This window comes from Molothrus aeneus, chromosome 1, assembly GCF_037042795.1.
Source record: "Molothrus aeneus isolate 106 chromosome 1, BPBGC_Maene_1.0, whole genome shotgun sequence".
In the NCBI taxonomy this organism is placed as follows: Eukaryota; Metazoa; Chordata; class Aves; order Passeriformes; family Icteridae; genus Molothrus; species Molothrus aeneus.
The window spans coordinates 91733013-91748299 of record NC_089646.1 but is presented as its reverse complement, the minus strand read 5'-3'; the positions used below and the strand labels follow the sequence as shown (position 1 = coordinate 91748299).

The window sequence follows — 15287 nt, the reverse complement described above, 5'->3', positions numbered from 1 at the left end:
AGTGTTCCCTACTTACTATTGCTAAAGCTGTTTCACTTCAAGTGGGATGTACACCAATCTAAATGAAAGAACTGGCAGGCAGAATACTTGAAATCAAACTAATTATATTTGATAGAGTAACAATTAGCTGCAAGTCTTCAAACAATGTATATAGATAACCAAGTTATGCTCTTCTGTTAAAATGAACCCGAGATATTAAATACAATCATACAGCTTTTGGCAATATTGTACAAGTTTCACACAGATAGTAATGACTAACATTGCTTTAGATAAGTGCTTTGAAGGCAACTCCATTTAAGAATGAAGAGAGCAATACAGTCCTGCACCCATGTCACTGTAGCAGTCATGTTTACAAACATATCTGATGTCAGGGCACTGGCTCCCGAGAGTTGCAAATAAACAGCATTCCATAGTCCAAAGGGTGTCTGTCTCATAATCCCTGAGGCTGTGACTGGTCAATAATGAGGACGATAGGAAAAAAAGAATTGGGTTATGGATTGGCCCTGTACATCTGTGACTTTGTAGAGTAGATTTTAATTGCAGTGAAGCTCAGAAAAAACACAGAGAGTGGAAAACAAAACAATTCCCTTGTCTGGTCAGTTATATTCATAAAACCTATAATCCTCTGTAAAGAATAATTTTCTAAAAAAATCTCAGGGAAACTGTAGTTATAATATTCTAATTTTTCTCTTAATTTATCCAGAACCTACACATTCATCTTATTCCACTTTTACTGCTTCATATAATTGCCTTTCTCACAATCTCCTCTTTCCAAAACATGAATATGATACCTCCTTCCTTTTTCCTTCTGCTATTCCATATTTAATGTGCCTTCTTTTTTATTCTTACTTCATAAATGCACAAAAAACATTGCTTACTTACAATGAACCTTCCTATTCCAGAAGTCTGGAAATAACCTGTAGTCATTTCAGGAGTTTCTGTTTTCTACTAAGACAAACACAATTTACTCAAAACCCTATAATTCCTGCCATATTTTTTCATACCATGGGTAAAGCAGGAATTTGCTCTTCCTGTTTTTTCTGTGAGGGTCCTTAAGTGATAATATTTGTACAGCTAAATGACATTTTCCATAGTTCTTCCTCTTGCTAAGATGAAGTAATAGCTTTGTTATTGTTTTCTGATTAGATGAGTTGGTATAACGTAATGGAAATAAATTTATACTGTTGTACATGAAACGATGAGAGTGAGTAGGCTGTAAAGTGACTGCTAAATCAATCTTGGAAATGCAGCAGATTCCCATCTCCCTTTGACACTGTGAGTTCCACTGGGGCTAACGATGGCTATCGGCACACGCCAAGACAGAGGGGGAGCCCCTTCATTCAGTTTGCATGGCTTGACTTTTGTCAGGAAGACAACACTACAGACATCTATGTGGATGGCAGAACAACACCAACACGGGTTTGTGATATAACACAAATTCACACATTTTTCTAAAGCTGAGTGAGTACATACTGTGTTCTCTCTTGCTCAGTGAGGACAGTATGGGGTGTGTGCTCATTGACTCCTTATACTGATTGCTTTAAGTCTAGCAAAGGGACGTCATCATCAGCTCCTCCTCCTCCTTCTTTTCTTTCCTGCTTAAGGACAACTTCTGGGATAGTCACCTCTATTCCAGTTGACTGGGAAGCACCTTTTGTTGCACTATTCTTATCTTTCTTTACCTTAGTGATCACTTCTGTGTAAGAGATTTCTTCAGTGAAGGGCTCTGCTGCTGGGAGCTCAGAGGCGATGTGTACACTGGCTTCCTGGATCCCCTCCTGACCTTCAGCTCCTGTTCGCTCTTTACTTTTTTTATGGATCTTGAATGTCTCCTTCGTTGGAGCAGCCTGTGAAATGGTTTTCTTGATCCTTATCCCAGATTGTCTCAGTCTCTCTCCTGACTGCCTGATCCTCTCTCTCCTCTCAGGGGTTACTATCCTAGTTTGAAGCCTGTTTACCTTCTTGCCAAAATTTTGCCTTGTCTTTTGGATATTTTCCCTTGAAAATGCCTTTTTGATGTCATCAATGCGCCTCATGCCTGATTTCTTGAACTTGGTTGCTTTGCTTTCTTCAATATAATATTCTTCATCAGAAGACAGATCATCAGGGGGGAAGAAATCATCCTCTATAGTTTCACCTGCTGTCATCTCTTTGATAACAGAGAGAGATGAAGGACACTCAGTTTCCTCCTGTGAATTAAAGCAGAGAGTCATTTTCCAGCACGTGTGTTTCAAAAAGATGGTGGTTCAAGGTTTTTTTTTTTTTGGTTGGCTTGCAGTTAATTAGTACTAACTGAAATATAATACTGTAACAAAGGCAGGCTTGTACCATCATACCCAATCTATGCAGAACACAAATGGCAACAGAAATCTGTGCCAAGTTCTCTAAAGATATTATAGCCCTGATTAAAGATTTCTTTTCACTGGGGTTCTACCTGAAATTAATTAATGCAATGGTCCTATGAGTCCTGGCCTCTAATGGTTTTCAGACTAAACTTGGCTAGGTCTTTTGGTTTTTTTGCGCTTATCTACTGCTTTGGATCGGACCTAGATCCATTATTCCTCACCAATAAAAGCAGACACTGTAGACAAAAAAGGCTCTTGGAATTGCATCAGCTGTACACTATCCAAGCAAATATCTCAACGAGACAAGTAGCTTCAGTCTACTACTACTACCAAGACAATTGTGCATTTTTTGACTGTTTGGAACTTAGCAAACACTGCCGTTGCTGCCCAGAAGGGAATGAACCCCAACATATTAACTTACATGGGCTGGCTGCACAAGGGGACAAATTAGTAAAGCAGGGAGATGTTATTTGGTAAACCCAGTAACACACAATTCATTCAGCACCTGCACCATCACTGAGGTGAACATGATTTATTCCATCTGGAAATACATGATATTCCTGAGCAAGCACCTCTGTCACCTGTAGTGAATTTGGTGGCCTGTTTGAGCATGCAGAATCAGAATTATATATTTATATGACACATCTAATGTGTATCAGCAGCATGCTTGGAAATGGTGACTATCCTAGATATCTTAGCCCTAGGAATTCATGCAGCCTCTCCAAAGAAAAATTGCTAGAGGCTCAAAGCTCAAAAACATGGAAAACTTCCAAAACTGCCCACAGTAAACAAAAAATTTACCAAGAATGAGCTAGTAATTAAGCACATCTGAGAGAGAAAAAAAAAAGGTAAAAAAGTTTATGGTAATGAAGGATTTATATGAACAGGGAGAATCTCCTAAGAAAGCTGTTTCCCTGGTCTGCATGGAAAGTAAAAATTTGTGGCTCAGTGTCAGTGAGTTCTATCTAGAAGTGCAGTGCATGCAGAGCAGAAAAACTGTAACTTGTAGGAGGGGTCTGAGATAGACAATGCCACCCCCTTCTTCCCTGCCAGCTTTTTACATGCACGTGCCTGTGCTCTTCTCCCAGGAGGAGCAGCCCCTTGGGGTGCAAACAGCTGTAAGCACAACAGCTGTGTGACACTTGTCTAAGCTGTTTCTCATTAGTACTAAACACTTCAGCTGATTTCTGGGGCATGGCAGCATCAGGACTCTACCCTTAGTATTATCATCCTAATGTAGACAATAGGAGAGATATTGAAGCTGTGAACCCATGAATAGCAAGTAAGGCTAACTGAATATTTTGCTGTGAACTTCTTTCAGGCCAAAAAGATGTCTGTCATTTTTCACAGTGACTCATTAGTAGTGAGTCATGTTATTTTACATAAAATAACATACATTGAGCTATTTGACAGAGAAAGCCCACTTAAGAGCCTCTCATCATGCCTTGGCTTCAATAAAAACCCTCTACTAAAATAGTTGTTAATGCTTAGAAAAAATAGGGCCAAATTATGTTACATTGATTACAGCAGAATGTTGTTCAACTCATCTGTCAAAATCAGCAGGAACAAAACTACAATGCTTTCCTAATAATCTTCATTAACGTGCAAATTAACATTAATTATATAAAGACTTATACACATAAACATAATCTCTTTTTTCCTGAAAATGAACTAAAAACACAGCTGGATAGTAATTCCTTAAAATGTTTTTAAATTATACCCCAGTCCTTCAGCTGAAATGGTAACAAAACTACTTCCAGAATGAATATTCTGAAATTTCAGTACATACAGAGATGAATACAATATGGGGAGAGGAATATGCCTTTCATATGAAGATTACTTTTTAAAAAGAGGGAAGGCAGAAACACTATTTTCTCTGCAATATTTGTCTTCCTTTGAAAGAATAATTTGTCTGTACTTTTTGTCAATTGCTAGATTTTTATTGTGTTTACTTTTAGTCTGTTAGCTACAGAAGAGAGCACTTTATCTTTCCTACTCATGTTAGAATCGAAAGTTATGAACAAGAACATGTGAGATGAAGATCTTGTAGATGAGACACAGAAACTAGAGCTGCATGCAGATCCTGAGAAACATTTTCATTCTCCTACAGAGTCTCAGCATGAACTTTGGCAAATCTTTCATTTTCTTCTTTTCCTTGGTCTCTGCACACATCTTACAGAATCAAATGTAGCAAGGCAAAAGATTAGTGTGAGTTTCTATCTCCTCTCAAGATTTCTGGATGTTACCGAAGTGGAAAGTATTAGTGAGCCTGTCTAGCATGTTAGGAAGGTTTCAGATAAAAATTCAGTGATTTAGGCTCAGTAGGTGAGCTTTTTCATCTGCTTCATTTCTCTCTCTCCTGCTCCTAACTCATTTCTTCTTATCACTAGATATCCATGGAGCAGAGAGAAGAGAGAAGCTCATCCTTCCTAAGGCAGGAACAAGAAGCTTTAGTACCAAGTGGGAAACAGACAGAGTCAAAGCATATAGCTACCAGCTCCTTTAAAAGCTCACTAAAACCAAAAGACCAAACACCTACTGATTTCAGCAGCACAGAACAAAGTCCTAAATTGGGTGAGCTTTCTCCTTGTCTATAAAGCAAATGGGACTGGGAATAACAGGACTGGGCAGTCCAAACTTTGGGGCGGGAGAGGGGAGTTGAACCATTGATGCTGCTGCTTTCAAGCTTTGTGTTAAAAATCTGCTTAACCATTTTGCTAGGAAGAACTTATACCCACCACCACCACTCATGGGAGGTAAGGGAGGGTCTAAAATGAGGACAGGAGATTATTTCACAGTAAAATATTATACCAAGCAGTCAATTTTTTTTTTTAACATGATTCCTTGAGGAAACAGGCATGAAGTCATAGGGGCTGTCTATAGATTAATACATAGGACATGTACTCCGCGTGCCTAATCTACTGAAAACCACAAAGACATGCACAGGCCAGAATCAGAAAACAAATCTTTGAAAGCTGAGCATTCCCTTTCCCTTTCATCATCCTCATAGAAGGAGCACCTGCAGAGGGTGCTCACACTGGTCCTTGTGTGTTTGTTTGCCATAATTGCTCATTGGACATAATCTGCTGAAAAGTTATCCACCACTCAACACACAGGAAACAGACTTAGATCTTTCAAACAATATTTTTTCCTTCTTTTCCAAGAAAAAAGTTGGTAAATCTGTCATGAAAGTGTTTGATTTGAAAGTTGTCTTTGATTTGTACAAGAAGTGTAACGCACATGCTCATACTATGCATCTCCCACCTTCTCAACTTTACATGGCCCCTCCACTAACCCAGAAACATTCGGGCATTTTCCACCAATTTGAGAACGGAGCTGGGTCCTGACACAAAGAAATAAGTGCTCTTCTGTGAAGCTGGCTGTGTTTTGAGTCATTCTGTCTGTCCCACCCAAGCTGACATCTGTTCTGAGCAAGCATGCCATGGCTCAGGTACCTTGCTTGTAGAGCTGAACATTGTCAGGGAACAAGGGGGCTGAGAAGAGGGGTTGTGTGTCATGAATGGGTGTAGGAGGAGGGAGGGGACAAACGAGTCAGATTAGATGGTGTGTTGAAACTGGAAATGTTTTGGAGAAATGTTTGTGTCTGCAAGGACATGAAGCCTGAAATGAGAAAGACTTAAGGTTTTGTGGTAGCAAAGAAGGGACTGAAAGCATTGATTGAATGGTAAGGGAAAATCCTGGAGACCTTTGCATTGTAGGTGCAGGGTATTTAGATCCACTGCTTAAGGAAAACTTTAACAGACAAAACTTAGAGGTATAACACCATAACAGAACAACTGCACAATTCAGGAGTGGCTGGTGAAGCCCCTAGCATGGCAAGTTTGCTAAGAAAGCATCTTAAACCTGAAGTTTGATTTTTCCAATTTTTTTTAGTATTTAACCTCTCAAATATGCCTAGCCACAGAATTTTGAGTTCTTAATGGCCAGGCTGAATACAAAGTAAACATATAAGTAACCCTCAGCTTTGATGAAGAAGGCCAGCACAGCATTGAAACCTAACAAAGTCAGACTCCATCACTGGCATTTTCACATCCTGCTCTCACTTCAGTTTCATTCACAATTAGAAAAAGGGGACATAGCCTGTGTCTTTCAAACCCTCCTTTTGCTCTTCAAACTTTCCATCAGCTGCCATGCACCCATGAGGGGGAACAGTGACCATTTTGCAGGCACTGCAGGCATATTCTAACCACAAGGAAGGGATCAAAGCAGTAGCATTTTTTCCCATAGGCTATAGTAAAGCACTTATGAGGGAAGGCTAATGCACCTGCTCCTCAACCATGCAAAGGGAAACGTGCTGACTTTTCCACTGTGCTGAAACCTTAAAACCCTCATAGGTTTTTATGGTAAATAACCTTAAATGTGGCAATGCCTCTAATCAACCCTATGAGACTCTCAAGGTGGCAATGCTCAGATAATTGAAGCACGTGGGGGAAGAGGCTGTTTCAGAATGTGCCTGCTTGATAACCCTGGCTGCACAGTCAGGCTCTCCTCTTCTCTGGGAAGAGAAAGGGGCAAATGGCAGAGCAAATTGTTTAGCAATGTCTCAGGTATTTTGCAGCCGTGGTGTCCTGGCAAAGATCAGGTTGGCTCTAGAAGCAGCCTTCACTTACGGCTGCCCTAGGGAGCCAAAGGGGGCTGCTGGAAGAATGTCATGCCTTCAGCAAGGACTGCCAGGCTGGGAAAAGAAAAAAAGGGTTGTTGAAAAGATTCCCTCACAAACTTACTAGCTAAATTTCCACTCCTTGGGAGCACAGATGGGATCAATAATTAATAGCAGTAGTACTTTTATTTTCCTTAAGAACATGTGTGTTTTTCATTTAGAGTTCACTTGATTTGCTAAGCAAAGCAGCGACATAATGTCACTGTAAAACAATGCTTAGGCTTTTCTTAAGTACATGAATATTAAAAATCATAATTTCAGTAATAATTTTATGTCATTTGAAAAGAAAACAATAATGGAATATGAGGGCATTTTAATGAATGTAGCCAATTCAAGAGCTTTACATCCCTTGTCCTTTTGTGGTTTTTTGTATATGCATTCAAAGCTTTGTATTTCAATACCCAGACTGGGCTTCCAAAATTGGCAGAGAGGAAAAAAAGGTAATGCACTGTATTGCACGTAAATATTTGCGAGAAATGCTATAAACTGGTTTTGTGTTCTCTTTCTAAATATCTTGAAAATGTAACTCTAAACAGCTTTAATAAAGGCAACAGTTATCAGCTCTCAACTATTACCTAATATCAATCAACACTTTAGCAGAAAAAAAGCTTTTTAAAATAAAAAACCTCAGAAAATCAGACTAAATAAATAATTCATTTTTATATATCTAAAATAACATCTATGTGTATATATATTTAATTATGTATTGTATATATAAAATCAAGACTCAAAATGGTCTTAAAGAAACTGCTCACAGAATAAGTAGGGAGGAGAGACTGATAAAACTCCATGACTTGGAGTCATTGTGTTGCCCAGGGAAAAGGTCACAGCAAATGATCTTTTAGCCTTGGGGTGTATGACACGGAGAGTGCAGGTGATGATTAACACAAGCACAGATGGGACTGACTGGTGATCACCTGACAATTCTGAAGCAGAGCACGAAGCAGCAAAATGGTCAAAGGGAACCCAGAGCCTGCTCTGGCACTGCTGTTGTGTCTGCGACAACTGGTGATGCAAATGATGGGCAGCTTATGGGCAGGAAACTGCACTGCCACAAGGTGTTAAACAAATCTTAGAAATTTGCATGTTGGATGAATGATTTGTTTTTCAGACTGGTAGCCAAGGTAAATCATTAAAACACCTCCTTGAAATTGCACTCTAAATCAACATGAAACTACTGATGAATAACCAATTACAAATCATTCAGTACTTTTACTCATATTCTAACAGTTAAGAGTGAAGCTTTATAAATCTCAAGTGATCCCCTCGTTTCTTCTGCAAATATTTCATTTCAGAATCTCTGACAGCAGGCCAGAAAACTGCTCAGATGAGAGACAAACAGGATTATTTTAAAAGGCCACCTAAGAAATTTTATCATGTAAACACTTCAGCATATAAGACTTTATGGCTAAGTGCTGTTGCTGCATTTAGAATTATTTTTACAAATGGGAAACCAGTCTGGAACAGTCAACTCCCCTCATTTCTCTTTTGTGAAGCCTAATACACATCCCTTTTATTTAAATTCTGACAGAAATTCATTAATTCAACCACCAGCATACAATGACTACAAAGGAACTCATCTCATTTTCCCATTATCACTGTCTGTGGTTTGCAGCAGTCAATGAGCAGCCAGCTCCCAGTTACACCACATCAGTGGAGAAGCCATTGGCTCCAGGCTACCACATGCTGCACAAAAAGGACGGCTGAAGCTTCAGGGGAAAACAAAAGCTTCATACTTTCTCTGCTCTGCTATTGCTTTATGGAACTAGACCAGGGAATAGCTCTGCAGGTCAGTTTGCAGGCATGCAATCAAACTGGTGAAATTCCTAATTTCCAAGTTTTCTGGAAGCCCCTTGCAAGTGAAGGGCAAAAAGCATCACAAGGTGTGATGGGACAGAAAAAAATATTTGGTAATGTCTTGATTCATTCATTCATCACATGGTGACTGCTCCTACAAGTCAGCTAGACCACGGAAGAGTTCTCAAGTACAAGTGAGAACTCCATATTAACTCATTTCTGGACAACATTTTAACTATATGGGGAGAGCAGATACTTATAAAGTAGGAACTGGATCCAGAAGTAAATGTCTACAACAGTTTGGGAGAATCAGGTTCCTCACACTTCACTTACTTGAAAAGGAACATACGGGCCAAATGTACAAACACCTGTGTTACTGATGTCAAATTAATGCCTGGCAACATGAGTCCTGTCCCAGATCCTAAACTTCCTGTTTGTGACTTCACATATGCCTCATCTCTGTTCCTGTGCTGTTTTGATGAACTTTTTTCCTGTACTAAGGGGCTAATTGCAAGGTTGGCTATCTTCAGTAGTGTTGAGACTAGGAATCCCAGCTGCATGTCCCCAGTCAAGTCCATTCCCAAATCTGTGCCTCAGGAATGAAGGGTGTTGCTGAACAGCTGGATTTGATGATCTCAAGAGGAATTTTCCAACCTAAGCGATTCTATGATTCCATTCTCAGATACGCATGTGGCCACAGCAGCCAGCCACAGCTCCTGGTGACAATTCTGAGCAGCCTCCAGGGAGAAGAGACACGACACAGGAGGCTCATGTTGTAACTGCACTCCTCTGCTGACTTGCAGGGCAGCCCCAAGGGAAGGGGGTTCTCAGCCCCAAGGGAAGCCCTGAACAGCTGCACCCAGTGCAAGCGTAAACCAAGATCAGCTGTTTCCACCACTTAGTGCTAATAGGTGGAGAAAAATCAATGGCAGCTCTGCAAAGAGGACAGCCTGTCCCTTGTGAAGATCAACCCAAGGAACAGCTCTGGGGGCACCAGATCCAAGGTGTTGAGTCCAGCTTGTATGGACAAAGTCCTGTGAAATATGCAAACCGTTTCATTTTAGGAACACAGAAGCAGCCCAACATCTGTTTTTTTAATATTTTTTTGAACTTTTTCTTTCTCTTCATTGCCTGAAAACATGTCACTAGAAACACAGTTTTTCTTTAGCTGGTTGGTAGCTTCTCCATTGGTGGCTGCTGCACAGCACGGGGCCAGCCCTGCACTTTGAACTGGAGCACTGGGCTCAACAATGCAAACAAAGGGCTCTCATGACACTCTCTGGCACAATAATTGGGTTTATTTTCTTCTCTGTTTTCTCAGCAAAGGCAATTACCTATCCCAGCTGTAAAAATATTTATAAGGTTTCTGCCACAAGACTCCAACAAAGGCCCTGTGTCGCTGGGCTGCTGAGGCCAGTGTTCTGCTGTCAGAGGTAGTCAGTCAATTCACACTATTTTTTCCCCCATTAAGTTTTCAGGCTGCACTTTAATAACAATTTGGGTTTCCTGTCTTCCCATGAGTTCTAGAGGGCAGTTTTGTATAGACCCTGTTGTCTTCAGGATTGAAGACATCTATTTATGCTTTCAGATCAGAATTAAAAGTACAGGAATTAGCACCATGTACACTAAAATTAACATTATTCCAGCTGTAAAAGTAATTTAGTTTCTTGTCTATATTTCTTTCTATGGACTGAGAGCTTCTAATTTTCAACACATTTTTTTAGTGTCACACCTTTTCTGTATCAAGATTTTCAAGGAAGATATTACACAGTTAACAGAAACACACCTTCAGAAATCCATTGCAAGCTTCACTTCACTTAACATTTCAACACAATGCACTGCCACCTGTTGTTTTTTCCAGATTATCTAGGTAAGGTATGAGGTAAGATACCAGGTACATAAATATGAGAAAGGATAAGACCTCCTATGTTTCTGCAAAACAGAAAAATGATCAAATATGAGCCATCTAGCACAGTCTGCTCTGGGTGAGTGATTTAACTCCATTCTACTAAGGATTTTGTTCTGCAGGGCCATTTTTGAGACTGCCCCTCTTATGCCCAAATGGTACCAAATTAATGGCAATCTCCTGAACTCCTGACACCCTGATTTCTACTGCCACTTCAGATGAAGGTGCTTCCACCTGAGGTTTCCAGATGATTATCCCCATCTTGATCTCACCATTCTTACTGTCCTAGTCATTATAGCCACAGAATGTCAGTGGGCAAGACACAACACATACATTTTAACTTATGTATTATTTATGCATAATATCAGAGGCATACACAAGACTGCTTCTGTGAACTTCTCCCAGTGTGTGCAGTGGAACAACCACAGGGCAAACAAATCAGCTGTGACCCTACTGTGTAGGTCAGTCAAGCCATAATCTTGGTTTATGACACCTCCACTAATTTTAAATGTCAGACAGCAGTGAGTAAAACAAATGCATGTGTCCCTTCATAGGAAGCAGGTACTCATTTATGGTGCTTATGTGAAGTAATAATAGACAGAAAGCCCAGTAACAGTAACATGGATTTTCTGGTGCCTGTACAGTTCCATTTAAATAGGGACTTGCAGGACATGCAGAAAAGCAAATGAAACAAGTTCATTCAGGGTAAAAAAAAAAAATCCCCTCTAATTTCTGAATAATTTAGTCAGAATGATTTAAACTGTTAAATGTTCTTTGACTTCAGAGAAACGATAGCTCTTACAGCTGGTTATTCAGACTAACCTGAACAGAAATGAGCAGTGACCTCTACAAGCTACAACATCCTTTTTATTCCCTACTATAGTCTCAGGGCACATAGCACTCCAGGGTTAAAGACTTCACTAGAAAGTCTGAAGTAACCTGGCATTTTTAATCATGCAGTCAGCCTAGGGAGGAGAGCTGCCTGCTACCAAATCTTTTCCTCAACCACATGGCCTTCTAAAAATGAATGCTCTCAATTCCCTAATCATTCTGCTCAAGGATGATCACTTTGTCTTTTTTTAACGTGAGGATATCGCCAACTCCTTTCATCATTGCTGAGATCTCTTGGGGCAATCTCCTTCAGCCAATGATCCTTTTCAACCTGCCTACTCCCTCCATCAATGATAAGATCAAAGCTACCCACTTGAAAGGAAATCTTTAGCATTTAATTGGTGTCTCCTTTTTCCTCATACGCTGATGTCCTGGCAAAAGTTAAAACTAAAACCCACATGTGCTCGCCTGTGTAACGATTCCATGCCAGCAACACACGGGTCATTGGCCCCATCACAATGTTCCAAATAGTTCATCAGAAAAAAAACACCTCTCTGCAGAAGAGGTGTCAGTCACAGGCCCAGAGTAAACAACTTGGTTACAGCCATCGGTAATGTATAGGACAGGGAGCACACTGGTTCCAGAGCTATTAGCAGACTCCCACTTATCCCAGCCAAGCTCCAGTCATTCAGGTCTTGGCCCTGCAGCAGTGTGCCTGCCCTGGTGCAAATCAGCAGCGTGAAAATCACTGCACCTGTGTGAAAGAGACCTTTGTTAGTGTACCTGTGCCTTGAAGTCACAGTGCACTCTTGCCTACCTAGACTGTTCCAGGTTTTGGGCAGTGGTGCAGTTATCCCTCTCCAGAAAAGTGTTAAATGGCAGATCCTAGAGGGATCCACATATCTGCCTCTCCTCTGTGCAAGTGGGAAAAGGCTCGTCAATCTACCTTACAAAAGGGATGGAAGTTAAGGAGAGAGTCACTCATATTCTCACTGACAGTTCTAAACCACTCTAGGAAGAGGAAACCAGAAAGGCAGGAAAAAATGCTGTTTCCCTTCCTGAAAAGTACCACCTAAGAATTAAACATACAGAACAGGGTACAGGTCATTCTTGTCCAGCAAAACCTGCGGAGAGACCATAAACTCCTACTGAAGGTGATTCTTAGGGAAAGCAGACACTGGGAGAGACACCTTTTGAATGAAATATCTGAAAATACCAACAGCTGTTCTTTACACCTCTGTGTAAATCCATTTTGACCAAATTTTACTATATTTTTAAATAAACAACAGCTCTTGCCTTGCTAGCAGAAGAATTTACATCATGTAATGAATACTGTTTTAAAAAAAAATATTTTCAAAGCATTGATTCTGCTGCAGTCATTATAGTAAAGGCCCATCAATGAAATGGCATTATGTCATTAACCAGGGGAGTCACAGAGATTTATCACCTTTAGCTAGGAAATTATTTGCAAGCAAAAAGTGAAAGTGACTGTTTTCTATTTCGCGATGATGATGCAGCTTGCAAAAATGGTAATAATAGGACAGATTTGGCCTGTACTTTCTCCTGAACAACCATAGTTAGTCATTCAGTCAGAAAATCTGGGAGGCACAATTTGGCTGTATATGGTACTAACAAAACATTAAAGAGGCAATATTCCCTACCTTCAGCCTTTTCTGTTTTTTCAGCTATTTTTTCCCAGTAGTGGAAAATGAACTATTTTAAGAAAGCTAGGTTATGAAGAATTTGTCAGCTGTTCACCGTGGTGAATAAACTCAGTGAAGCACATGGCTCCATTCATTGCAAATGATGTCATTTATGTACAAACAGATGCAAGATCAGAGTGTAAAACTGAGTGATGGGCGTGCATTGTATTACTCATGAGGGGTGGTATTTTCAAGAATGCCAAATGAGGAATACAACTCATTTGAAAGTCGCTTTAGCGACTTGCTGGTAAAAAAGGAGCAGCTATGCTTCTGGCAAAATATCAAACACTCCTACTTTCTACTGACCCGAGAAGCTGGGAGGTTCCAGCAAAGACAGGATCAGACCAAATGTGTTTCACAGCAGTCATTGACAAGACCCCAGAACTGTCTGCACTGTTTGTACAGATGCAAGTGAGACCATGCTGTTTCATGAAACTTCTCTTCAAATACAATTATTTTAATGTACAATGAACATCCTAGAATAAGGTCAGTGAAAGAAACTATATGTTTTCCTTGCCCACTGTGATTGAAAGAACAGTGCTATGTTAAACTATTTCCAATGTACACCATGCAAGGGAGTATTTGTTGTCGTGAAGGGTTTGTGGATCTGAGCCTTAGTTTGTACATATACTGCTATAGACTGAGACAATGAGAAAAGTCCCAATTTGTCAGCAGTATGAAGGCCTGGGCAATGCTGCAAGTTAAACAAGCCATGTTTTGAAATTAGTGTTAGTAGAAAATCTGCATTTCAGGGAGCTTGAAAACACTTTTGCTATTCTCACTTCTACCTAATACGGTGAAAAAAATAACAGAGATGAATGTCAGGCATGGTTTGTATGACAAGATTTACAGGGCCTGCCTCATATTACCCTTTGGAGAGGCAGCAAATAGTCCTTGCTGATCTGCAGTTAATCTTTCACGACTGGCTCAGAAATCTACCCAAACTAATAATAGACCCTGTGTGCTGCTGCCAGTAGGTTCATGCTGAAAGGCATTGGGGAGCACAGATCAGTGTTAAAGAAAGCATAAAATAACTCCTATGTTGGACAGACCGCACCTTTTGCTTCATTAACCAGCACCTCCCAGAAGCACCAAAGAGGAGGTGGGAAAGACACAGTACCACAAGAAATGAAGTTCATGGTTACCTGATAGATCACGACCCGGAATTTGTTTTTTCTCAGCATCTCCTCCTGTTTTGCTGCCACCTTCCGCACGCTGGTGCTCTGCCTCTCCACGCGCGCCCGCACCTCCTTCATGGTGGAGCTGACTTTGCGGGTTTTCTGCAGTAACTTGTTCACCGTGAAGCCTGTATTGCCATGAGCCTGGGCAAGCTTTAACATGTCGATCTGGATGGTCTTGATGGCATTTTCCATCTCCCTGTGCTTCTCCTCTATCCTCTTCTGGCTCGCTTGCACGCTGTCAACAATGTTGGCCACTTTGTCCAGGACTGTCACAATGGTGTAAGCCGCATCTTGCTCTTCCTCCTCCTCGATGACACTGGAGAGACGATTTTGGTGTGTTTTGTCAGCCTCCGAGGGGATTTCGCGGCGATCCATTCCGCCTGCCTTCAGCCAGGTTGGAGGGAGGCGAAGTTTCGGCGATCCTGCCAGAACGATTCTGGCGCTGTTGCAGGGAGCCAGGGCGACAGCTGGCTCCAGCGATGCTCAAAGTAGGGCGTGAAACGCCGCTCCTGGAGCTTGGTCAAATACTTCTGACTACAAAATATCCACACATGATTGCTCAGATACTTTCAGCAACATGAAACCCCTAAAATTAGGAAGCAATATCTGGAAAGGAACATACGTTTAAAGGGTCACGCTTCTGTACTGATGAAGTTATTAGTGTTAATCCAGGAAAGTTAAGTAACTTGCTAATTAAGCAGGAAAGCAAACTTGCATATTTTTAAAGATCTACTTTTGTTTTCATGTTACTGGAGTGCTTTCCTCTGAGGGAATTCAAAAAGCGGTCAGGAAAATTCGCACGGCTGTTTCTTTTCCAGCAAAACAACTTCAGGTCTTCAGCTT

At 40.7% G+C, this 15287-nt stretch overlaps 1 protein-coding gene across 1 annotated transcript; it reads right to left on the bottom strand.

The window, feature by feature from the left end:
* Positions 1 to 87: 87 nt before the first annotated feature.
* CAVIN4 (caveolae associated protein 4) lies at positions 88 to 15223 on the bottom strand. The gene is made up of 2 exons (XM_066560701.1): positions 14409 to 15223; positions 88 to 2189 (listed from the first exon to the last, which is right to left on the bottom strand). The coding sequence occupies exons 1-2, from the start codon at positions 14817 to 14819 to the stop codon at positions 1527 to 1529; spliced, it is 1074 nt and encodes a 357-aa protein (XP_066416798.1). The 5' UTR covers positions 14820 to 15223; the 3' UTR covers positions 88 to 1526.
* Positions 15224 to 15287: the final 64 nt, after the last annotated feature.

Excerpts from the sequence above, each read along its gene's own strand:
- CAVIN4 (XM_066560701.1), bottom strand. The coding sequence starts at position 14,819 with ATGGATCGCCGCGAAATCCCCTCGGAGGCTGACAAAACACACCAAAAT. Across the intron at positions 2,190-14,408 it reads TCCGGGTCGTGATCTATCAG|GAGGAAACTGAGTGTCCTTC; the intron begins GTAACCATGAAC and ends TTTAATTCACAG.